This window comes from Equus przewalskii, chromosome 6 (genome assembly GCF_037783145.1).
Source record: "Equus przewalskii isolate Varuska chromosome 6, EquPr2, whole genome shotgun sequence".
NCBI lineage: Eukaryota > Metazoa > Chordata > Mammalia > Perissodactyla > Equidae > Equus > Equus przewalskii.
Genome location: NC_091836.1, coordinates 66,020,265 through 66,045,032, shown reverse-complemented (window position 1 = coordinate 66,045,032; position 24,768 = coordinate 66,020,265). Strand labels below are relative to the sequence as shown.

At 45.6% G+C, this 24,768-nt stretch overlaps 1 protein-coding gene and 1 long non-coding RNA gene across 42 annotated transcripts in view; one reads left to right on the top strand and one right to left on the bottom strand.

Moving 5' to 3' along the window:
- Positions 1-24,768, bottom strand: part of TENM4 (teneurin transmembrane protein 4) — a 2,704,309-nt gene that overhangs the window by 39,943 nt on the left and 2,639,598 nt on the right. For all 37 annotated transcript variants that reach the window (XM_070625735.1, XM_070625734.1, XM_070625736.1 and 34 more), the window contains 4 exons: positions 12,681-12,853; positions 7,603-7,838; positions 3,626-3,922; positions 556-2,170 (listed from right to left, as the gene is read on the bottom strand). In XM_070625735.1, the coding sequence (XP_070481836.1) occupies positions 556-2,170; positions 3,626-3,922; positions 7,603-7,838; positions 12,681-12,853 (2,321 nt within the window). The remainder of the gene's footprint in view (positions 1-555; positions 2,171-3,625; positions 3,923-7,602; positions 7,839-12,680; positions 12,854-24,768) is intronic.
- On the top strand, positions 848-24,092 carry LOC103551011 (uncharacterized). 5 transcript variants are annotated; one of them, XR_011541537.1, is made up of 7 exons: positions 850-988; positions 3,136-3,335; positions 13,861-13,986; positions 15,021-15,115; positions 16,542-17,096; positions 23,344-23,422; positions 23,911-24,092. It is a non-coding gene; the product is annotated as an uncharacterized lncRNA (long non-coding RNA). The 5 variants fall into 5 exon arrangements; XR_011541535.1 differs by having other exon boundaries at positions 16,542-17,576; XR_011541538.1 differs by lacking the exon at positions 3,136-3,335 and having other exon boundaries at positions 848-988.

Below are 24,768 nucleotides of genomic sequence, written 5' to 3'. Positions count from 1 at the left end.
ATTTTTGTGACCGTCATAGCTTAGAAATGGTGGATGCTTCACCTACTTCTGTCTGTCTCCAAAGTCTGAATTTTCTATTACATCATCCCAAATAAGATAACTGAATTATTATTATTATTATTTTTAGCCATACCTTCACCCAACTTATCAGGGACTCATAGCAGCCTTATCCCTGGGTCAGAAACTCCCAAAGTATACTCTAAGGGATACACCCAGTGAGATATTAGTTTCATGGTCAAGTAAGTTTGAGAAACAGTGGGTAAATATATTAAAGATTTCTCTTTACTACAGGACTTCTCAGAGCCTTTCATAAGGTGAAAACTGTTATGAAAATTTAAGAATGGTGGTTGCCCTGTCAGGTTGATTTGATGCCAGAAGTGGTTTTCCAGAGCACTTCTCTGAACTAGTGCTTCCTCATCTGTACTTTGAAAGACGCGGCTCTAAGAGAAAGTTAACGTTTCCTGTTCCCCCATATCAGCTTTCTCAAGGAAGGCTGTCTTGTCAGATGACCAGAGCAGTAGTAGTCCTGCCCTTTGAAGGAGCCCCGATCCTCACCTGTCATGAAACACTTGATGTCCTGAGAGTTGCTGATGGGATTGTTGTTTTTAAACATATAGAGGTTAAAAGGCATGATGTTGCTGCTACTAAGATGCTTCCACAACTCATGGTCTGGGCTAGTCCAGCGACCAGCCAGCACATCATAATCCCGTCGGCCCATGTGGACAAGCTTGGTGAGCGGATCATACAGGCCGCCGTGGTAGCCGATGATGATCTGGAAGTTGGGGTTGGTGTCCATGTAGATCTCCCCATAGGCTGTGTACAGGATCTGCTTGATCATCAAGCCTGTTCCACTGAAGACAGCAAGAGGGGTCCCAATGTTGTCACAAGCTATGTAAAACTCATCACCGCTGCTCAGCTCCATGGCAAAGAGGTGTCCTTGCAGGTCGTAGTAGAGGGATGTGATCTCAGAGCTGGAGTGGTTGTAGAGGTGGGTGACCTTGGTGGGGTTGGTCAGGTCTGCATAGAAGAACTGCAGGTGGTGGCTGTGGCTGCTCTTGCTGGACACCCGCCGCCCCAGGCCATCGTAGCGGTACCTGACGCTCCAGCCACCAGCCCGGTTGTAGGCCTTGATGAGCAGGCCAGCTGAGTTGTATTCAAAGACATCACCACCCCGCTGCCTCAGGAAGCCATCCTCATCCATCTTGTATTGCACGTCACCCAACCTAGTGATGCGGTCACGGAGGTCATACCTTAGTGGGGTGAGCCGTGCACTGTTCCCAGGGCTTAGTAAGTGCAAGTTCCCATTGAGGTCATAGCTATATCGCCAGAGCGGCTTGTCGTTGATGGAGACTGTCTGCAGCTGGCCGTCAGCGTCGTACTCATAGGAGTAGCGGGTGGTGTTGGCATAGGGTCCCACTTTTAGTTCCTTCTTCACTACTCGCCCCATGTTATCATACTGGACGGTCATCCAGTACATGAGAGAGCGGAAAATCTCATATTGCACTTCCTTCATCCGGCCATATGCGTCAAAGTGCTTGGTGTGGGTCATGACCGCTGTGGTGATGATCTGGTTAATGTCATAGTAGATGACACCAAACTTCCCGAACTGCTCTGTTTTGCCTGAGACATCGTCATAGCGATAGAGATCGATGGGCAGCGGGGTCTCGTTGATCACAGCCTGCATGCTGGTCACCCGGAAACTGTTGTCGTAGTTGTAGTCAAAGCGAGCATTGACCATGCCTTCCTCGGTGAAGCGGAAGATCTGGCGGTCGATCAGGGGCCCAATTTGACGGTAGCGGATGGTGCAGGTGAAGCCCTCGTTCTGTAGGTTGATGGTCTTGAGCATGCCTGCTGTCTCATCATAGGTGAAGCTCACCTTGGTGGTGTCATACAGCATCTCGGCTAGCTTTGACAGCTTGCCGTACTTGTATATCACCCTGCGGCCAGTGCCCAGGTGGAAGGTGTGGAGGAGGTGCCCATCCTCAGTGAAGTCCTGGATGACTGAGGCATTGCCCTCAGGGGGCTGGTAGATGTTCCTGTAGTAGCCCACTGAGCGAATGGTCTCCAGCGTCTGCCGGGCCACGTTGGGCATTGTCACGGAGGAGAGGCGGTCATTCTTGTCGAACTCAAAGATGTACTGCCTCTGGCTGTGGAGGAGCAGCACCATGGACTGGAGGGAAAGGAAAACCAAGAGTGAGAGGAGGGTGTGGGAGGAAGGGTAGGTTTGTGTGTCCAAGACTTACAGGAAAGGAATGAAAGGCCAAGGAAACCGGTGGTTGTCCCAAACCAGAGCTTTCCAACCAATGTGCCATAGGATACTGCACTGGGGAACAGATGTGCTAAGATAAGGATTTCTCTCAGTCCTTGGCCCTGGCAGGGCCTGGGGCCCCAGAGCACTCAGGCCATTTGCTTTCTTAGGGTGAGCAGCCTTGTCTGATTGCCCCTTTGTGTGGTACAAAAATGATGATTTTAGTGCGTGATGGGGTGTGAGAAAGGTTGGGAGCACTGGCCTAAAGTATTTGCAGCAGCCTCTTTCCTGGCTTCCCTCCTCCAGATGCCTTCTCAAATGAATCTTCCTACTCAAGCAAGAATGACTTTCCTAAAACACAGTCTGATGATGTCTATTGCCTACTGAACAACTTCTGTGGACTCCCTTTGGCCTACAGGATAAAGACCATGTCTGAGAAGGGCATTTAAGGCTCTTCACATTGTTTACGTAGTAAGAGGTCATAAGCTCACCGTGGGGTGGGCTGTGATGGGAATGGGGAGACCTGGTTTCTCACAAGGGACCATTGGGGGTCTTGGGAAAGTTCTTTCCTGCTCTGGGTTTGGTTTTCAGTAGGCTGGATGATCTCCAATCTCTCCCTGAGCACCACCACTGAGCATTGCTCTCAGAGATGCTCACCCAGCACAGAGTAGGGGAGACTGACCACAAAGCAAGCAGAGCCCAGGCCTTGGATAGGTAACTAGGAGGAGGAAACAAAGCAAGGATCTGGGTCCTAAAACTGGGGCATGAAGTAGACTGTTTCAGGAAGGAGTCAGCAGAGAACAGGCCTAGAGATATCTAGGCATCAAAGCTACCATTTTCTCCTATTTGGGACCAACTTTTGATTTCAAGCCCTTCCTGATTCCTAGCCCCTGGGATGAAATGAATCCTGACCTGAAGCAGAAGGGATTTGCTAAGGCCATGCCCAGCCCTCAAAGCTCAGGATTAAGCACCTCCTGCCTAACTACTGATCCCTGTGCCTCTGCCTTGTCCTCTGTGACCAGATCACACCCTGTGCCCTAGACCTGAGAGCAGACCTCTGCCTGGCTCCGGACTCCCATACTGCCTGGTAAGTCCCGTTAGTATTTGAGTCTATTCCTAGCTCCAGTTGATCAGATGGGACTTTCACATTCTCCTGCTCCAGGACCCCCACCTGCCATGCCACCACCATGATCCATCCAGATGCCTCTCAGGACCCTCAGGCCCTCTTTTGGAGATTTTTCTGAACTTTTCCTTTTGGAGACCACATAGGTCAGATCTATCCCACTGAGGTCAGTAGGCTGGGCTTGGCTATGGTCTGAGCCACAATGTTTGGCCTCTATATGGCAAGGCCATTGATGGAGGGAGACAGACACCTGCCTTCTCTAAGTACGTGTAGCTCCATGTCTTCCCATCAGCGAAGATCCTGGATGTGATGCGACCCGCCTGGTCATATTCCATTCTCTCAGACATGATGCCCCTCTGGATGCCAGCAATGTGGCCCCCTGGGGAGTATGTCACGTTGACGCCATTCAATCTGCTGCTAGGTGACCAGAGGCTGGGCCGCCCTGCGTGGTCATACAGGATCCGGAGGGTGAACTTGCGGTGGTCATCATAGATCTTCTCTGTGCGTGTCACACGGTCAAAGTCCAGAGACAAGAGGTTCCGGTTGTGAACCTGGAGAAGGGGGAGGAGGAAAGACAAAGTTAATCTGGACATTGAGAACTTTGGTCTGAGAAGCTCCTGAGTAGAGGAGGCAGCTAGGTCATAGATGTCAACAGTCAAGGGTTTGGGTCCTGGCTCTGTCACTTGTCAGCTCTGTGAAGTTTCCTTATCTGTAAAATGGGAATAATGATGCCAATTACATAGGGCTGTTGTAAGAATAAAGACAATGTAGATACTCCGCAAATAGTAACTGTTACTAAAGATGATCCATATCATTTCCTAATGTGACTCTTCTAAATGAAGACAAAAAGGCAGGTCCTTCTTAACTCCCTCCTAAAAAGGGAGAGGCCAAGTGGGCCCAACAAATCAATGCCTGACCTCATTTCTCATGTGCCAGACACTGTGCCGTTTGACACTGAGGAGACCAAAGCTCAGGGACGTGCAGGGATGTGCTCCAGATCTCGCAGCTGGTGAGTGACTGAGTCTGGATTTGACTCTCACCACTGCAATGTGCCAACAAATGCTCACTGGCCCTCCGAGAGAGTCCAACCCTTCTTGGGGTTCGGATTTCCTATCCCCTCTGGGGTCTCTCCTGCCCTCTGCCCCGACAATAAGGGCTTCCCAGTCACCTTGGTCAGCTCCCAAAGCATCTTCTTTTTCTTTTTCCTGAGGCCCTGGGAGACAGTGTGTGTTTGATCTTGGATGACTTCTCTGGCTATGGGCTGCCTGGGGACACAGTCTTAGCTCTGGAACATTTTTCTCCTGCCTCCAAGATCAGGAGCCCCTTGTATGCTGTCCACCTGGGCTGCTAGGTCAGCATCTAATTCAATTTCCTTTCAGAGTGAGAAATACAGGGCTCCCACAGGGGCAGCAATAAGTCAGGGTTTTTGGTATTTTAATAAAGAAATATACTTCTGAGGCCTGTTTCTATATTGGATCCACCCCTTAGGCACTGGTTGCCCCTGAAACGCTGCCAGGTACTCTGAAGCCAAAATGCTAGTTCCCTCTAATTGGTGCCTGGCCTCCTGGGGCATTTGGGCACATTTTCTGACTCTTCCATTAGTCACTGGTTAAGTGTGACAAGTAGTAAGGAAGACCCAAGAGGAAAGCAGACAACGTAGGTCACATGGTGCAAAACTGTACACGTAGACGGAGGTAATGAAAGGCCCCCTGGGGCTCTGTGTGGTAAGAAAGAGTTTCGAATTAAGGCCAGGATTCCAGCCTCAACTCTGTGACAAGTTTTCTCTGTGAACTTGGGGAAGTGCCTTTCCCTCTCTGAGTCTCAATTTCCTCCTCTGCAAAACAGGGCTTGTCGTGAGGATTGAAGAAACCTGAGTAAATTGCCTAGTGGAGTGCTGGGCCCATAGAAGGTGCTGAATTAATGATTGCAATTATTTCCATTAAATGACAGCAAATGATCACAGTCATTCTCAGAAGAAGTAGAGACGTGTGTCTCCTCCTTCTCCCCAAACAAATTCTAAAGCCTTGAAAATAAGGATTTATAATGACGATGCTGAGATGACTTTAGCTGTGAACGGCCTGGTTATAATAAGGTTGCCTTCCCAGGGGTAATCAAACACAATTGCAGAAGCAAAAACAGTGTGGCAGACAATTCCCGTGAAAAATCAGAGGTGTTGGAGGCTGAAGCTGTGTTGTTTGCAGAGAGGACAAAGGAAGGCACAGGGTTGTACCACCAACAATGACGGGGGCCTTTTTAAAGCATCTTTTGGAAATTCGCCTGTGACTTCCCCCAAGGTAGTGCCACCTAGCCAGCTGCCCCCTCATCCCCTAGAGGACCCCTTGTGAAGGGGAGCTATACCTCTGTGGCAAAATTAATAAAATTGAATTAAGCAGCTCACTGGGGAACCGCCTAATGCTTCCTGTGTTCGACAGTGGCGGCAATAAGATTATTTTACATCTTTCTTTATTAAAAAAGTTCCCAGTTGTATAAAAAATGAGCTCCATTATGGGGAGGCGCACCCAGCTAACATTCTAATTCCACATGCCGCCACTGTGGGTGGCCATTTATTTTGGGAGGACATGGAGATGCAGCCACCCGACTGGAGCGCCATTAATCTCAGGCGGGGAGAGGGGCCAATTAAAGCTTAGGAAACTTTTGGTCCAGTTCACACGGCAGAGAGGAAGTCCTAATAGCACTAATCGCTGCCGTTTATTGAGCACCTGGAGTCTACCAGCACTGGGCTAGGTACTTTGCATATATTATCTTGTTTCTGCAGAGGAACCTGAGGCTCAGAGGAGTTGCTCAAGGCTACACACACAGCCCAGGCAGCAATCAAACTCAGGTCAAACTTCCCATTTAGCACATTGCCTCAGATGTGCGTGAGGGGCTCCTGGAGAATTCAGACAGGGGCTCAGTGAGGCCACAGATGGGGGCAGGCCATAGCGACCAAACACAGCTGGGGAGCTGGAGGAAGGCTGTTTCCCACGTTAGATTATTGCTAGAGTTCTTGGCTGTTGAGGGAACACAGGAAGCCTGGTTTTCTGGCTCTATTTGTGTGATATTGGGTAAGTCACTTACTGTTTCTCTATCTGTTGTGGGAATTAAACTAAGAGACAGGGTGCCTATTGCCTAGTCTTTACTGCCTCTACCTATGTGAGTCTGGAAAAACCCCTTTTTCTCTTTGGACTTTGGTTGTCCCAGGTATCAAAAAGGGGCTGAAAGGAACTTTCTTGCCGAAGGGCCGGGGGCTCAAGACAACCCCAGCCATGTTGCATGAGCATGCTGTGGTTTTAGGAGTCAGGAACACCTGGCTCAGTTCTGTGGCTCCCTTCAGCTCAGTAAGTCTCTACAGAGAGCACCTGTGGTCTGCAGGGCGCTGGGCTGAAAGCCAGGGATGGTTCCTTCCCTTTTACTCTTCCCACCGCCTTCCTTTCTGAACCTGGAGGGAAGAGAATCCGGGCAATGGGGCCCAGGGTCAGAGGCCACACTCTACAGAAACACCGGAGTGAGGCAGAGAAAAGGCTGGTTCAGGGCACCCACGTACTGAAAAGCACTCTGAAATGCCAGATCACAGAGGCCAACCCACTGGCAGTGACAGTTATGGTGGGAGTTGTTTCACTCATTTAGGAAGGATGATTGCCTGGAAAAAGTGGAGAAGTGGCTTAGGTTCCAAACAGCTAAACTGAAATTTCAGCCGTATTAGGAATTGTAGTAACAATAATAGTAAGAAGACTAGCAGTAACAACAAGAGTGGATATTATTGACCACTTACTATGTGCCAGATCTGTAGGAGTCTCTTTATAGGCTCTATAGGAGGCACTTTATATAGTTTTTCTAATCTTTGTAGCAAGTTGTAAAATTGGTTTTATCTTCCCCAGTTTATGGATAATGACATCGAGGTTTTAAGAGATGACAGATTTGCCCAAATTCACTCAGGGAAGGAATATACGCTGAAAATCCAATTTAGACCTGAGTAACACCAAAGCTAGCGATGTTTCCACCAGTAACAAGTGAAAAGTAAGCACTGGAAAGACGCATGAGACACTTATTACATGTGGTTCCTACTTTACTTTCCCTCGTTTGCACATGAGGAAACTGAGGGCCCAGGAACACTTTCTCCCCCAGGGACAGCTTCAAGAACAGAACCCCGTTCTCCAGACTCCTCCTCACTCTCTCCCCCCAGGACCCAGCTGCCTCCAGGGGCTGAGACCTGCTTGGAGGCCTTGCTCACCCGCAGCCGGCGCCCAAAGACGGTGACCTGGCCCCGAGCCTGCTCCTTGCGCTGCCGCCACTCAACCAGGTTGAGGCCATTGTCGATGGGCAGCGTGACATTCCTCTTGCCCACAGTGGGGTTGACGGTGCTGGCCAGCAGGTGGGGCTCCGTCTGCAGTGCCACCTCCATGCCATTAGCCAGTAGCAGCCGCAGGGAGCCATCCGCCCCAATGTAGTAGCTGTTCCGGACCTGGTCTGAGGGAGAGGAGAGGGACAGACTCTGCTCAGAAGGGACAAGGATGGAGGGAAGTGTGTGTAGAGCAGAGGCAGTGGTGTGGCTTTTAAATGTGTTTATTTTTCCAACTATAGAAACAATACATTATCATTGAAGAAAACTAGGAAAATATATGGAGATCATCCATAATCTCAAAACCCAAAGAAAACTATTGTAAATATTTTTGGTATATTCCTAGATTTTAGGATATTTCCAAATACATTGATAGTTTAAAACAGTTGCTTATAGGTTTTCACTGATCATTGTATTACATTGTTGAATATTTTTCATAAACTCCTTTCTTAATAATTGCATAGTATTCCACTTTACGGAAATACTATAATTTATTTAACCAGCCCTCACATAGATATTCTGATGGCTTCTAGTTTTTCATAATTACAAGTAGCACTGCAAGTAAATATATTTTAAACATATGCTAAATGAAAGAAGTCAGACACAAAAGGTCACATATTGTGTGAGTCAGTTTATATGAAATACCAAGAATAGGCCAATTCATAGAAACAGAAAGTAGATTAGTGAGGAGAGGGGGATGGGGTTGACTGCTAATGGGTATAGGGTTTCTTTCTCGGAGTGATAAAAATTTGCCAGAATTAGACAGTGGTAATGGTTGTACAACTTTGTGAATATACTAAAAATCACTGAACTGTATACTTTAAAAGAATGAATTTCATGGTATGTGAATTGTATCTCAATTGAAAAATATATTTTTTGGATAATTCAATGTCTTCATTTTGGGTTATTTAATAAAAATTGACTACTAAGAGTAGGATTACTAGAGTAAAGTGTTGAACATTTTTAAGGCTCTTGATATATACTAGGGTAACAATGTTCCTTATAACCAGGTAAAAGATGACTCCAATACTTAAACCACTGACAGAATGCCACATATATATATTTTAAATCATTGACATATATATATGACATATATGTATATGTGACAATGAATTAAAAATAGATCTGATTTTGGGGCCGGCCCGGTGGTGCAGTGGTTAAGTTCGCACGTTCTGCTTTGGTGGCCCGGGGTTTGCTGGTTCAGATCCCGGGTACAGACCTACACACTGCCTATCAAGCCATTGCTGTGGCAGGCGTCCCACATATAAAGTAGAGGAAGATGGGCACGGATGTTAGCTCAGGGCCAGTCTTCCTTAGCACAAAAGAGGAGGATGGGCAGCAGATGTTAGATCAGGGCTAATCTTCCTCAAAAAAAAATAGATCTGATTTTGAAATTTTAAATCTGATTAAAACATTTAATTCAGATCTTTAGATAAAAGAAACTTCTGGAGAAAAAAGTAAATTTCAGCTGTAAACGCACACTGAATTCTTTTCCAGTGGAAACAGTATCTCTGAGTTTGTGCTGTGCTCTCCTGCCTCTTTCCCTTCCTTGGCCGTTGCTCTCTCTGCACTGCCCCTCTCTTCAATAAATGCCAGCCCAAGTCCTTCCTTCTAGGCTCTGCTTAAAGGTCATCTCTTCCCAGAAGCTTCTCCTGTTCCTCTGGTCAGAACGAATGCCTCCCCTTCCTACACAACTCTTAGCCTCTTCATGGGCCTCATTAATGGTCTTGCAACTGGGGCGTGTAGAGTTCATCACTCTGATGTTGACCCAATTCTCAAATATTGCAGTGTTTCCTGTGAGAGGCACTACTGTGCAGGGATCAAGAGCATGGGCTTTGGAGCTAGACCACCTGGGCTGAGGTCCCAGCTCTGCCACTCTCTTACTTTACGACCTTGGGCAAATTCTTTGACCTCCCAAGCCTCTGTCTCTTCATCTGTACACTGGGGATAATAATTGTACCTTCACCTCATAGGATTTGAGAGATAATGCACATGAAGAGCTGAGAACAGTACTCGGCATACGGTAAGTGTTATGTAAACGTCAGCATTACCAGTTTTATGTGCCGGGCACTGTGCTAGTCATTGTCACGTATATCTCTTGGTGTCTCTCCTCTTATCTCCACCACGCCATTTCCACACCTATCATAGCAAACTTTTATAGTATGATCATGGTCCTTCAGTAGCTCCCCGTTGCCTTTAGATTAGTGGTTCAGAGAATGGGTTCTAGAGCCTATTTGTCTGGGTCCAAATGCCGTACTAGGTGTGTGACTTTGGATCAGCTACTTAACCTCTTGGTGCCTTAGTGCCTTCATCTGAAAAAGGAAGAAATTAATAATACCTACCTCAGAGGGTTGTTGTGAGGATTAAATAGGCCTATGAATGTAAAATGCTAACGATATATTTCATACCTAATAAGTGCTCCAAAATGTTAGCTATCATTATTATTCTTATTGCATGAGGTCTGTACATGTTTGCTGCATTGAACTAGATATATTCCAGGCTACGTCAAGCAATAAGGATGTAGTTTTTGTAGGAAACCCTCACTGACTCTTGCCTGGTGGAATAACATCAGATCGGCCCCTCTCTCCCCGACTCCCTCCCCTCTCCATCTTTCTCCCTTTCTCCCTCACACACACAGAATTCTAAAATCTGCCTCAAACTTGCTAGGCATTATTCACTGACAATCTGTATTTCACTTCCTTTGAACAGTGGAAAAGGCTGTGTCAATTTATCTTTTAAAGCTGCTTCTTGCTGAATCCACATATGTCCATTAACGGTGACTCTGGATGGAACAGCGTCTGTAGAGGCCCATCTCAAACGATCCCCATTTAATGTGAGCTGTGACTTCCCAAGGCCGCTGCTCATTAGCGGCTACTTCTTATTTCTTCCCATAGTTCAGACGTACAATGAAACTGAAAGAGCTTTTTACAAAGATTCTACTGGGGCGGCTACAAAACTGAGCATCTGAGCCTGGTCTGAAAGGAGGAAAGGGAGCTTGGCACAGGTACCAAAGAGGAGAAACAGGTCCCATGTTTCCTGGATTCCAAGATGTACTTCTCCTTTTCACATTTTAATGTTTCTGGAATTGGAATGTGTCTTCAGTCCTTGTATACATTTCGAGCAGCGTCCTTTCCCCCCCTCACCTGAAGAGTTGTTATTAAATGGATGGTACATTTTAAAACTGAGGAAAGGTGGCACTTTTGATTTTAAAAAAGTTGTCCAAATATAAGAAAGCCTGCATTAACTTTTGAGGAAAATGCTCAAAGCCAGCTTAGAGGTAGGGAGTGGACGAGATAATTCTCAACCACAGGGAAGAAAACAGGCCTGCAGGACAAGCTGTCTGAGGAACCAGTGGCCCTGCACAGCCTGGCTGGCTCGGGCTCGGCACCTCGCATAGATGCCTGGGGCGTGCCCCAACCCACTGCTAAGGGTGCTTGGCGGGAAAGGAACTCCGGAACTTGGTTTCTCTTTCTTTGACTGAGAACTGCTATTGTTCTTGGAGCTTTTTTAAAGGCATAGGACTACATTTGGGAGTAAAAGTGGTTGTGAAAATATAGTTATTTCCTTACAGTGAACCAAACTACCTCTTAATTAATTAATTAGTTAATTAATCCAACAAGTACTTACTGAGCAATACCATGTGCCGGGCCCCTGCTGGTCACTCTATGTATGTTGTCTAAAGAAATGGTCTGAGCAACCCTATGAGACAGGTATTGAAATTCAGCCCCATTTTCCAGACCCAGAAACTGAGGCTTGGAGAAGAGTGACTCCACCCAACTCAAGCAGGTAGGAACTGGCATGGCAGGCATAGGCGCCCTGGGCTGTCTACACCAGAACTCCTCTTTGAACTGCCCCACACCATTCCACATGGCTTCAACTTGCTTTCTGTTCCCAGAGAAGAGAACCGAGGGCCACAGTGAGGTGGTGGCAGGGTCAGGACTAGATCTGGTGTCTCTGACTCTCAGCCCAAGGCTCTTTTTACTACTCTGTGTCAAAGCTTTTGGGAGTATAAAAAACCACCTGGAGGATGGGGGGGTTGGGAATCAAGCAAGGCTTTCCCTGGTGATGGCTTCTTTTTTTTGTTTTTGAGGAAGATTAGCCCTGAATTAACATCTGCCACCAATCCTCCTCTTTTTGCTGAGGAAGACTGGCCCTGAACTAACATCCGCGCCCATCTTCCTCTACTTTATATGTGGGACGCCTGCCACAGCATGGCTTGACAAGCGGTGCCATGTCCACACCCGGGATCTGAACCGGCAAACCCTGTGCCAGCCAAGTGGAATGTGCAAACTTAACCGCTGTGCCACAGGGCTGGCCCCAGCTTCCTTTTTTTATTTTTCATGCTTACTAAGTCCAACAAAGCTGCAAGCCCCACCCCGGGTCACCTACGTTCCATGAGAACAATTGAGGCAAACAATTCACCACCACATTTCATCATGTTTCACCGTTGTGATTTACCTGATGCTAAAAGATCAGCTCACATCAGGGATTACTTGGTGCATGCAGAGAAGAAGGATGTCTTCTCTATGGAATCCTAGCAGAGGCACAAGCCATTCTCACCTGAGCTTCAGGAAGGACTCTCCACGCCCAAACCCCTTTCATAATCAGGTGTAGTTATTCTTGTCCTTTGTCTTCGCTTGCACCAGTGTGAGAGTAAGTCTTTAATCTGGGAGCCATTAGGATGGCAGAATAGTGAGGTCACCTGGATTAGCAGCTAATGGATTCTATACCCTTTGTTCTAATGATAATAGGATGAAACAGTGAAATATTACTCTGAAGCTTCTGTGGGAGAATTTACAGGACTCAGGCTGGTGTGTTTTGCAAATTAGGTGGCAATACAGAGAGAAACCAGTTGTAATGCTTTCCTGTTCTTGGGCAGCTCCAGTAGCAGCTTGTTTCTTGGGTCATCCTGTTCCAAAGGGGTCTCCCCATCCCTCTGCCTCAAAGTCCCCAAGCCCCACCTGGCTTACCTTGCAGCAGTGTATAGAAGGCACCTGAGGCAGACAGGTTGGTGGTTATGGTGACATCATCCTTGCTCGAGGTCTCTACCTGGACATGCACTGAGCTGTCTGTATCACTTCGGAAACTGCTCACCTGGCCAGTAGGGAAGGTCACATTTGTCAGGCGGCCAAAGCTGTCATACCTGAAAACCAAGGGGTGGCTCTGAGTAACAGAAATATAAGGCTGCTATAGCTGGAACTTGGCACATTCTGCCTTATCCCACCGTGCTGCATGGTCTGCTTTTCTCTCTGGTCAGATACATTTCCATGCCTCCTCCATCTCCTTGCACATAGGTTTCAGGATACGACTCCATCTGCTGATATCCAACTGCAGGCAAATGAATTACCTCTCTGAGTCTCCCTTTCCTAATTCCAGGAAGTGGAGATGATAACCCCTGCTCTGCCTACCTCCCAGGATCACTGTAAGGAACACCTGGAAGTGCCCTGTAGCTATAAACTAATATTCACCCATGGAGGGTGAGATGCTAGTGGCCATATGAGACTGCTGACCCAGAGTCTTGGGGTGGGGGGCCGGGGGTGCACATGGGGAGGACTCCCAGAGGGGAAGTGGTCAAACTTGGTGCTTGAATCCCCTCTCAAAACCCCCAAGAACTGGTTATACAGGTTCTTCCTGAACAACACTAGAGATGGGGCTTCTAGGAAGCTACAGATCCTGAGAAAAGGGACTCTGACTTCAAACCAGGACTCTGCTGCCACATAAACAGGCTAGAGAAATGGGCTCTTGCAACCTCTGCCCATCTAGATTTCACATCTGGCACCAAGCAGCTATGTATCTGCAGCTTTCAGAGCTCACTGCTTTGCTCTGGTGTGGTCTTTCTGAAGCATCATAATTGAATCTTAATTCTCTTTCCCATTCTCCTGATAATAATAAAAGAAATACCTAAGATTATTGAACACCTACAATGTACCAGATATGGTGCTAGTCGCTTTTCATACGTTCTTTCATTTAATCCTCACAACTAGTCTAAAAGATATATATTATCTCCTTTTTGGAGAAGGCTCAGAAATTGAGGCTCATAAAAGTGAAGTCACCCGCTTGAGGTTACACAGCTAGTAAGTGTGGTAAGTCAAAATTCAAACTCAGGTCTATCTGCTTCCAAGCCACCACCTGCTTCTCTGTCTTCCACAGGCATTTCCGTACTGTCCGTTTGCAAGTATCCATTGTGTGTGCTCTCCCACCTGCTGCAGAATGCTTGGGAGGTGGCAAGGAGTCAGCTATTAACATTTTAGTTCCGGGAGGCTGAAGTGTAAAAAGGTAGGTTTAATTAGCCTTTTTGCACTTGCATGTGAATGGGGGAAAAGTTCCTCATCCACGTCAGTATTTCTGACTTCTACTCATGCTCAAGCTTGCAGCGTGGGTCCAGCCACGTATGTCTCCCCCAGTTACTCTGGGTCTTCCTACTGGACTCTTTTTCCTGCTTTGCGTTTACTCCTGGAATAAAGCTGGCCTCTGGCCCCCTGAGGGTTTTAAGAGTAGTGAAATGAAAGTCCCGAGAGTTCAGCTCCATCCTGGCTCTTCTTGTGATTCCTTCAGCTGAGCCTGGCTTCCTGCCGGGACCCCTGGGTCCTATACCATCTATGGTTTCAGGTGAGACTTGGTGGGTGGGGCTAGGCAGGCCTTCGCTGAGCACTTTTCTGCTCAGGGTCAGATTTGAGTGCTGCATGGATTCTGCCATCTGCCTGCTCCTTCTCTCCCTGTGCCTGGTACTGATCACGGCACTCTTTACAATGTCCCTGGCACAGTCTGCCACAGAGGAGGTGTTGGTAATGGTCTTTTGAACAAAACCTCCCAGTCCTTGACTCCAGCTCTGGGGGAAGGGCCAAGGGGCTTTGGGAAAGTTGAGTCTCTCTGTTGCTGAGGCCTGAGGAAGGGGAACAGAAGCCCATTCCAAGATGGCGAGCAACTCAGTGGTCTCTACCACATACCTCAGGCCTGGGCTTGGTGGGGCAAGGCTGTGGGCCTGTATCAGTCCTTTAGGCTCTCCTCTGGGCAGTTAAAGGGCTTTGGAAACCTGTTTCCTATCATGATTTCTCATTTTTCTCCCATAGTATTAAGTGAGGTTCTCATAAGAAAAGTTCAGTCTGCCTTAGCGGAGAGTGACGGGGTAGCCTGCAACCTGGCTTGGAGGGTCAAAAGTGCAGAGGGCCCCTCTGAGCCAGGTGAGGGAGGGATTCTGAGAGATTGCTGCTGGGAAGGGGGGCAAAGATCTTTGGGGTAAAGATCTACAATGTTTGTCCCAAGGCCTCTCTCACCTGTAGACTCACTCACTCTGCTCCCTTTAACTCTAGGTTCTTATTGACCCTTTATGGTTGCTGAAAATTTGAACAGGAAGGATTTTCACAAAAACGTTGACAGTGATTCTCTCTGGAAGGTAGAATTACAGGTGATTTTAATTGCTTATTTATTTATATTTTATATTCCTAAGATTTTCTATAATTAACAATGGATTATTTTCATAATCAGAAAAGTGCTGCGACAACCCAAGTAATGCCATATACAGGGAGCTCATGGCCATCTTGAGGAAGAGGACCTTTTAAATTACTGGCATTTGTGGAAGGGTCTCACTTATGGGACATCTGCCAATATCAATCTCCAGGCTTTTTCAGTAAAATATTACTGGGGCACCCCAAATCCCTGAGCCCCAAATCAAGACCCTCCAAAACCGGCTCTGTCCTGGTCATCTTAACTTTATCTGTGGTCTATGAGTACCTGAGACCTGTCGGATCCCGAGTCCTCTTTTAAATCAATAGGAAGATCTATTTTGGTCTCACAGTTTCACGGGATGGGTATGCTGTGCTAGTCTGGTTCTGTGAATACCTGTTATCCATGTACACACTCTTTATTAATGAGACTACTTATTCAGACTATCTAATTTCCTGACCTAACCAGATAAAAAATATTTTATTATACCATTCAAGATACTTAAAAAGGACTTAAGGAGCCTTACAAATAAGACTTGATAGATTACTAATTAAGGGTCAGATGTCACTTCAGTACTGCTTCTAAGAAGGCCTTGCTCAAGGCCATCTCATAAAGCCCTCCTTGGTCTCTCCCGTCCCTTCTTCTCCCAGGGATACTCCAGCACAGCTCCATCACAGACTGTGTCCCCTGCATTGTAACAGCTGATGTACAAATTGTCTCCCACTTCAGCCCGGGAGTGCTTGAGTCAGGACAGGGCTGTGGAGTCAGACAGCTGGACTGGGACTCTGGATTCCACCACCTGCCAGCAATATGGCCCTGGAGGACTGGCTCTGTCCATCTCAGCTTCCCCAGCAGTGGGACTGGCAGACAGAAGAAAGGCAGGGAATGTTGGCTGAACAAATAAAGGAATGCATGATTGGATGTGTGAAGCCTTTTTCCTGCTCTGTTGGGAAGGACCATGATTCATTCACATGCTACCTCCTGCGGGACTTGACAGAGGCTTGACACACAGTAGGGACATGATAAACATCCGCTGAATGCACAAATACAGACACAACCGTCTTCACTAAATGATACTTTAGCAATCTCCATAGGCCTCTCCCCAGAGTTTTAGTCTTCAAGACAGAAAGCGGCTTGCATAAAGGCAGACAATTGTAACTATTATTGAAGATAGCCTGTAATACATAATTAAATTGAGCCTGAAGAAGATACAATGAAAAGGCCCCATGCCTTCAAGATCTGGTTTTCATTTTATATGAGATGGCCAAAAAACAGTAATTTCCACTCCTCACATTTTCCATTAGAAGGACTGAATGTCTTAATTAAATGAACATCAAATAGAACAGCCAATTGATAGAATTTTCTTGTCTCCTATTCATTCATTTCAGTGCCTTCCAGAGCTTGAGAAATGCCACTGGATCTCCCTGCTGCCTGACCAATACCTGTGATTAGCCCATCAGAACACCCTTGCTTCTGCCTCTGCAGGGAAGAATTGGAGCTGCCCATCCCCTGGATCTTGAACACCTCTGCCCCATGGCCCCCTCGGGGGAGCCCTTTCTCTTCCCACTACAAAGATGCTATGAGAACAGGGGCTGGTGCTGCCCAATGAGGTGCTGGGGGACAGTTCTCTGCACTCTCTGGATTCCAAGTGGCTGCTTTAGACCCTGGATCCATGACTGGGTGACTTCAGGACAAAGGCGTAGTTATGTCTGTCATGCCTTTATTAGTGGCAAATTTTCTTTCTTTCTAACCAAGAGGAATGGAAGGAACGTGTTGGTGTGGGAAGGCCCTTGGAGTCAGACAGTCTAGGCTTTGAATCCAGGCTCTACACCTGCCAGCAATGCAACCCTCGGGGATGGGCACTCAGTTCTGTTTCCCTGTCAACTCCCTGAGGGAAGAAGGGACTGTATTTGGTCACTGCTGTATCCCCAGAACTTAGAGGGGTACGTGGCATATAGTAGGGGCTCAATAATGTGAATGAAGGTTGGTTGAAGGACCTACTCCTTGCCGCCTCTCTTCCTGATTTCACCTTGAACCCTATTCCCCCGTACTTCCTGCATTCTATTACCTCTCCTTCTCTTCTCCAAACATGCCAAGCTCAAGCCAGGCTCGGGAGGCTCACACTTACTGTTCCCTTTACAGCAACTGTCCTTCCCTCCAATCTAGGTATGGTTAGTTCCTTTCATTACTCAGGTTTTGGTTCAGATGTTATCACTCCAGCAAGGCCTTCTGTGATCACCCTTTTTGACGGGTTCTCCCATCTCTGTCACATTATCTTATTTTATTGTCTTCATTATACTTATTATCTTGCTTATGTGTTTACTTGCTTCTTGTCTATCTGTTCCCACTGGAATACAAGCTCCATGAGGACGGGTACCTTGTCCATATTCTCAGTGCCTAGACGAGTACCCAGCATATAAAAGGTACTCAATACATATTTCTTGGATGAATGAATGAATGAATAAATAGTAGACATTGTTGTTTTTTCAAGATATGGACTAAGAATAACTAAGAACTCCACCCCTTTAACCTGTCACTTCCATATGAAGAAGGGAAAGTTCACTAATATTCCTAGAGTACCTTTTAGGTACCAAGCACTGGGCTCATAACCATCTTTTGAGGTAGGCATCATCACTGTCATTTCACAGTTCATGAGGCTGAGGCTCAGAAAGGATAAGTAACTTGCCTAAGATCACACAGCTAGTAGACGAATAGGATTCAAAATCAGGTCTGTCTGACTTTAAAGTCTGTGTTCTTTCATCAGTCTTCCCATAAAGCGATGCTGTTTCAAATCAAAACCTTCATGTTCATCGCTATGTTAAAGAAAAAACTGTGTTTGGAAATCTCAAGTGGATCAAGAAGACTGACAGGTTTCTCTTCAAGATGCTTTGCTTTGTACCACTGCGACTGACTTTGCAGTGATGGCAAGCCCCCATTCCAGGGTATGACAGAGAGGGCCACATGACTGGCTTTTCATTATTTCCTTCCACTGACTTTTCTTCACTCCATTTTCCTAAAACATCTTTGGAGCATGGGGAAAGAAAACACATAAAACATTCATATGGTTGCTGTGAACTTGGCTCTCAGAAGAGGACTGCTAAAGGGTTTCTTCACACACACTGCAAGGCTTTCTTCTTCACACTCAATACTTCACTTCTCAAGCCACTTACTATGCGCAGCTGGCAAGGAAAATGCCAGATTGCCTCTCTGATGCTAACTTTTTTTGCTGATCGAGACTTTTTGGTTGGGAAATAAAGATTTGATTTTTATAACTTCTATGATTGTTTCAAACAACACCATCATCAACAAGAAGAATTGGACACTGTATCTTCTGTGAATAATTAGAGTTCACAGCCCATGCACACCAATAATTCCCTTGGCCTCAGGTCACTATAATAGATGGCATCACTACATCATTAGCTACTCTCAGACTGTATCAGAGCCAGGGAACTTTTGGGCTTCTGCAATAAAAACTTGTACTTGCTGCCCATTCCCTATAGAATTAAGTCCCAGCAATGAATTCTAGCCTTGAGGATTTCCAAGATCTAGTCCATCCTACCACTGTAGGTTTTATCTCTCACTGATGTATTTGAGGTAATGCATCTGATGGAAAATGCTTAAGATACAGGTAGATCTGGGATCGAATCCCGGCTCTGCCACGAGTGTGTACAATGTCATAGAGCCAGTCAGCGTCTGTGGTTGTTATTCTCTGTTTTTCCCCTCAGATCCATTCTCTGCCCTTCTCTGTGCCCAGAAGGGCTGACCCCTGCAGACTGCATCACTGAGGCCCTCTTGCTTTCTTGCTTCTGGTTGGATTCCAGTCAATGGCAGGCACTGGTAAGAGATTGAAGGTCAAGAGGAGAAGTTGCAACTCACTCTCTATCTCCTTTAGTACCATATTTCTAATAGTGGCTGCATCTATCCACAATTACAGCTTCTACCAGATGGCTTCCCCTTCATGGTTACAGCTCCCAATGGGCTTCAGTGGTAACACCCTATACCTTCTCTGCCTTGCCCTTTAGCCTGAGGCTTGACCATAGTTGTTCACCATTTTTAGTGCCTGGGTGCCTCACCATCCTTTCTTGGTTCCCTTATCCCTGCCTACACCTCTATAACATTTCATTTGAAAGATATTTTTGCTGGGTATAGAATTCTGGGTTGACAGGGTTTTTTTTTTTTCCTTTCAGCACTTCTGTCTTCTAGCTTGCACGGTTTCTGATGAGAAGTCAGCTGTAATTTTTAATCCTTGCTCCTCTGTATAAAATGCCTTTTTTTTTTTTCCTGGCTGCTTTCAAGAGTTTCTCTTTTTGTTTTGTATTCAGCAGTTTTAATATGATATACCTAGATGTGTGTGTATGTGTATTTAATCTGCTTAGTATTTTATGAGTTTTTTGGGTCTGTGGTTTGGTGTCTGTCATTAACTAGGGATAACTCTTGACCATTATTCCTCCAAATATTTCTTCTGCCTTGTTCTTTCTCTCTTCTCCTGGAATTCCAATTACATGTATTCTAGACCAGTTGATATTGTCCCCCAGCTCTTAGATGTCCTGCTCTGTATTTTTTCACTTTTTTTTCACTTTGTGTTTCAGTTTTGGAAATTTCTACTGACTCACCTTCTTTCCTCAGCTGTGTCAAGTCTACTGACAAGCCCACCAGAGGCATTCTTCATCTCTGTAATTATGTTTTTCATTTCTAGCATTTCCATTTGATTCTCTCTTATAGTTTCCATTTCTCTTTTGAAATTATCCATCTGATTTCACATATTCTTCACCTTTTCCATTAGAGCCTTTAACATAATTACAGTTATTTTAAATTTCCTAAAAGATAGTTTCAACATCTGTGTCACATCTGAACATGATTCTGATGATTCCTTTGTCTCTTGGGAGTGTGTTGCTTTTTCTTTCCTTTTTGTATATCCAGTTGAAAGTGCTACATCTTGTGTAGCATAGTAGAGACGGAGGTAACAGGTTTTATGCCTGGAAATGGAGATGAGTTTGGTGAGGGCGTTCGAGTTAATTTAATTAGGACTTGGGCTGGCTTTGAAGTTGGTTGTTTCTATGGTTAACCTTAGCACATCATAGACTTTAAATTCCTCCAGCAATACTGTTACCAAAACCAAAGTGCGTTTGCCTCCTGGTGAGTTAAATCAGACTCTCCACCAGAAGTAGCTGCCACATAAAGTGGGATATATTTGCAGCAAATAGGAGGCCACATAGAATCATTTCCAAAGTCATGATGTCCCTGAACAAAGGGAAGCAGAGAGCTTTTATTTCGGATAGAGGATGAATATTCAAAAGGGAGAGGAGGGTATTTGCTTGTGCAGGCTCAGTTGGAAAAGATGCTTCCACATACACTGCCGGGTAGCGTAATAAGGCCTAAGCTCCTCCCTGAGAGGAGATCTTAGCATTAAAAATGAGACGAAGGTCATAGGGCTGCTCTTGGGGTGGGGCTTGTCTGGTTCAGGGTGGTTGATGATTGCATCTTATTAAACAGTTAAATGCTTCTGGAACCCAGCCTTGAGTTCCTCCAGGCAATTAGTCAGTGACAATACCTTGTGTTTAGGGTGCAAAACTGGTTTGCCCAAGTTTTTTTCTCAATGTCTACTCCATTCTCAGCTTTAGGTCCCCTCCTCTGTGTGCTGGGCCTTCGAAAGGATCTCTTTCCATGTTTTTGTCCCTTTCTTATCTCTTTCCTAGTAGGATTCTGCTTTTCATCGTTATGTTTAGCTTTTTAGCTAGTGGTCGTGGGTGGTAAGCATGAGAGAGTTCTCTGTTGTTCTGATTAAGCCCCAGTCTTACCTATGCTTGTGTCCCTGAGTCTCAGGAGTGTGGCCTCTACCATGCTCCTGCCCCTTTTCAGGCTATAGTTATGGGCCTCTTCCATACTCCTGCTCCTCTCCTAGCAATAGTTTAAATTTTTTTTCTTCCTTCCTTCAGCTGCAGTGGGTTTCCACTAGTGCCTGCAGAGGATACTGCTATTGCCTCCCTCTTCACAGATTAAGGTTTTTGTTCCACGTAGGAGATAAGGTGAGAAGGGTCTGGGTGGAGCAGGCAGATATTCGTGCTCCTCCCTCAGCAGCTGCTGTACCCCTCCCCCAGGTCTACACAAGGAACACTCTCCTAAATCTTTCTCCACTCTTTTCTGCCAGTACCCGGTGGGGTTTGTGGAGAAAAGTTCTGAAGAGGATGTGGACCCTCCCAATGTCTGCAGCCTCCAAGGGCTTCATACTCTCTTGCCAGTACACACTTAGCCTTTATAAATTTGGGAACCACCCTAACTGAACTTTTCTTATGCGTGACTGGTTGCACCTACCCCACGGAAGCTACTGCTCACATCTTGTCTTTCTCTTCAGCAGTCTGTCTTTCCTTGGATTTGGCCAGTTGATTGCCCCGTGACCTCAGAGAAGGAGTTCAAGGAAAACTCATGAATTTGCCATTTGTCTGGCTTATTTTCATCGGAAGTTGGGAACGATGCTCTTTCTAAGCTCTTACATCCTCAAGCAAAACCTGGAAGCCAAGTTTCTTCATTTGAACCACTTGAGTTGAATCCTATTTCCTGCCGGGAGCACAGATAGTGCTGGAGCTTGGGTTTAAATCTAGTATTCTTCTCACTACAGCATATTCTCTCTTCCCTTCTTTATCTCCCTTCCCTCTTGACTTTACATTTCATTCATAAAATATTTACTGAGCACCTACTAGGTTGTAAGCCCTAAGCTTGTACAGAGAGAAGTTAGTCAGGGTCTCACAGTGGTTAGTGTGAGCGTAGGAATGAGGGGGGCTATCACAGGGCACCAGGGATGCCAGAGCCACTTTTTCCTACAGGGGAGATGGTTGCTCATGCCCACTCAGCAAGCCAATTTTGGAACCTCATGCTTATCAGGCCATTTTCTTAGCCACCAAATGCCATCTGCACAGGAGCCCAGGGCTGAAATGAATGATGCCACATGTTGCAGATGAGGACTACGTTACAGGCTCCTTTGAGGTTTTCTACCAGCAGACCTGTGGGCTGAGGGAAGGAAAGTAAGCTTGATTCCCCAGAACAGGGCACTCTTTAAGTGAGGTTGCTCTGAAGTGTGTGATGTTTATGTTAGATGTATTATTGAATCTGCTGAGAGGATCGATAAAGCCAACTTAGAACTTGTTTCAGTAATAGCCCATGTCACAGGCAAGCCTGGGTTGATTTTTTAAAAATATTAGAGTATTTGGGTTGGAATCCACTAAGCTGTCTCATGGAGCTAAGAGCAGAAAGTTCACTAGAGCAATGGCGTATTGACAAAAATCTGTCCAAATCTGTGTTAAGATGCCCCATAATGACAATAACATCATGTCCTCACTTCTTGGGAGCTTCATAGTTTGCAAAATATTTTCACTTTTAGTATTTCTTTTGTTTTTCGATCCTCATAATGGCCCTGAAATGGGATAGGGCAGGCATTATTTCTGTCTAGTTAAGACGTGGGTTTGGATGCCAGCCAGCCTGCCCTGAGTCGCGTGGTAAACATCCAGTGAAAATAGCTGTCTGGTACCCTCCCCTTTGTTTACAATCTGAGCTGAACCATTTTCCTTTTTCAGCCCATTTTGGATTCTCAGGGACCTGACCTCTTTCCTCAATCATACCTTGATCCTTGAGACTTGACACTTGACTCTGCTTTTCTGGTCTGCCCTCTAATTCCTACCTCCTTCAATTACAACTTCTGTCTGCTCCTTTGATTAGTTTACTTGCAGCTGCTCCTGGGTCATACCTTTCACGTGCAAACAACATTTCTATAATTACTGGTACTGCTACTAACACTGCTTCAAATAATAACAACAACAGCAACAACAGCTATCACTTGAGTACTTATGCTGAGTCAGACATGGAGTATTCCATGTGTTATGTCACTGAAATTTGGAACCTTAGACTATCCCTATGAAATAGATACTATTTTAATCCCTATCATACAGATAAGTTACAAAGAATTTAGGTGAACCCAATCAGTGTAGTTGAAAGAACACGGACTGGTGTCCTGGCTTCACTATGTACTCACTGTGTGATTTTACACTAGTTACCTAATCTCTCTGTGCCTCAATTGCTTCCTCTGTAAAAACGTGGCTGATAATTCCTACTGTCTGAGGTTGATGTGAAGATTAAATAGGAAAGAGCCTGGCACACGGTAGGGTCTCAAAAAAATTAAGTTTCTCTTTTTTATTTTAGGGCTTTTATCTTCTACTCCTGAGAACTGCTATTAAGTGGATACTTTGGAATTCCAAATGCTATTTTATAAAAAGCAATGGTACTAACTTTTCCTTCTTCATAAAACATCAGCTATGGCCGTATATTTCATCAGAGAAGACAGGGAGTAGGGAACGGGATCCTTTCTGGCAGAGGTGTAGGAAATGGTTTTAGATTTCAGGGCTGGTTGAGAGTAATGGTTGCAGTGATGGGTAAGCATTCAGTTTGGGGTTGGAGGGAGTGACCTTGGGAACTAATTGAGTGCACTGACTTGTTCTGACAAAGAAACCCCTGTTTTGGCTAAACAATGTATAAGAGATTTCCATGGGCAATGGGGGGAAAATTGAATTATTTAGCTTATTTCCATTCCAATGAGTTAATCAAGATAATTGCTGTTTTCCTGGATCTTTGCTTTTTCTTTGTAATTAACAAGGCCCTTGTTTAGAGAAAGGAGTTTAGCCAGTGAACTTTGTACAAATTGATGTGACTTTTTTGGGGTGCAAATTGTATTTAAAAATCTATTACAGATCCTTTTCCTTTGGATTCTAGGACTGTGAGAAACTGATGCTTCATCAACCTTGAGAAAAACTTTATGGTTCAAGGATTCAACAAATTCAGCAGGGGGCAGCAGGGCAGAGCTGAAAGATCGTGAGCTTTGGCATCAGACAGACCTGGGTTGTGATCCCTGTTCTGCCTTGTTTTCACAATACAACAGTGGACAGATGAGCCTCTCTCAGCCTTAGTTTCTATTTCTGTAAGATAGATATTATCACCCATCTTCCACAGCTGTTGTGAGGACGAAATGCAATAATGCAGTTCTAGCCCACAAATGATGGTCAACAAGGCTAGTTCCTTCCCCGTCTCCCACATACTCTTTTCTAATGGGCACACATTTGGCAGTCTCAGTTGTTTGGGACATGGGAAGACCTCAAAAAGAAGCTTAAAACAATCTAAGTAGAAAAAGAGATGTTATAAAGTCCATTCATCAAAACATCTCATAGAGGAACACCTCAGATGTATATATATGTATTTATTTTTGGCTAGGATTGCAATAAGCTGAATTTCTGGTTCTCTAACCATAACACTTAAGAAGCCCTACCCTGGATAAAGAGAAGGGAAGTAAGCTACTTGAGGTGGGCACCATGACTGAAACAAATAGTGACGTGATAGTGCCACGCTGAGGGAGGAAGCAGTAAGACCACACCTGTTAGACACGGGAGCTAACAGAAGAGCAGTTTAGAATCACTCCCAGCAGGGCTGAAGGGTTCTGTAGCCTCATTTCTCCACTTCCTGGAAGCTATCTTCATATTACAGAATAATCTGCAACTGTTGTTGTTCCTTATGATGACCCTGACTCATAAAAAGAAAGGTTTCATTATGTCTGTAGTAATGCATTCGAGAAGGCAG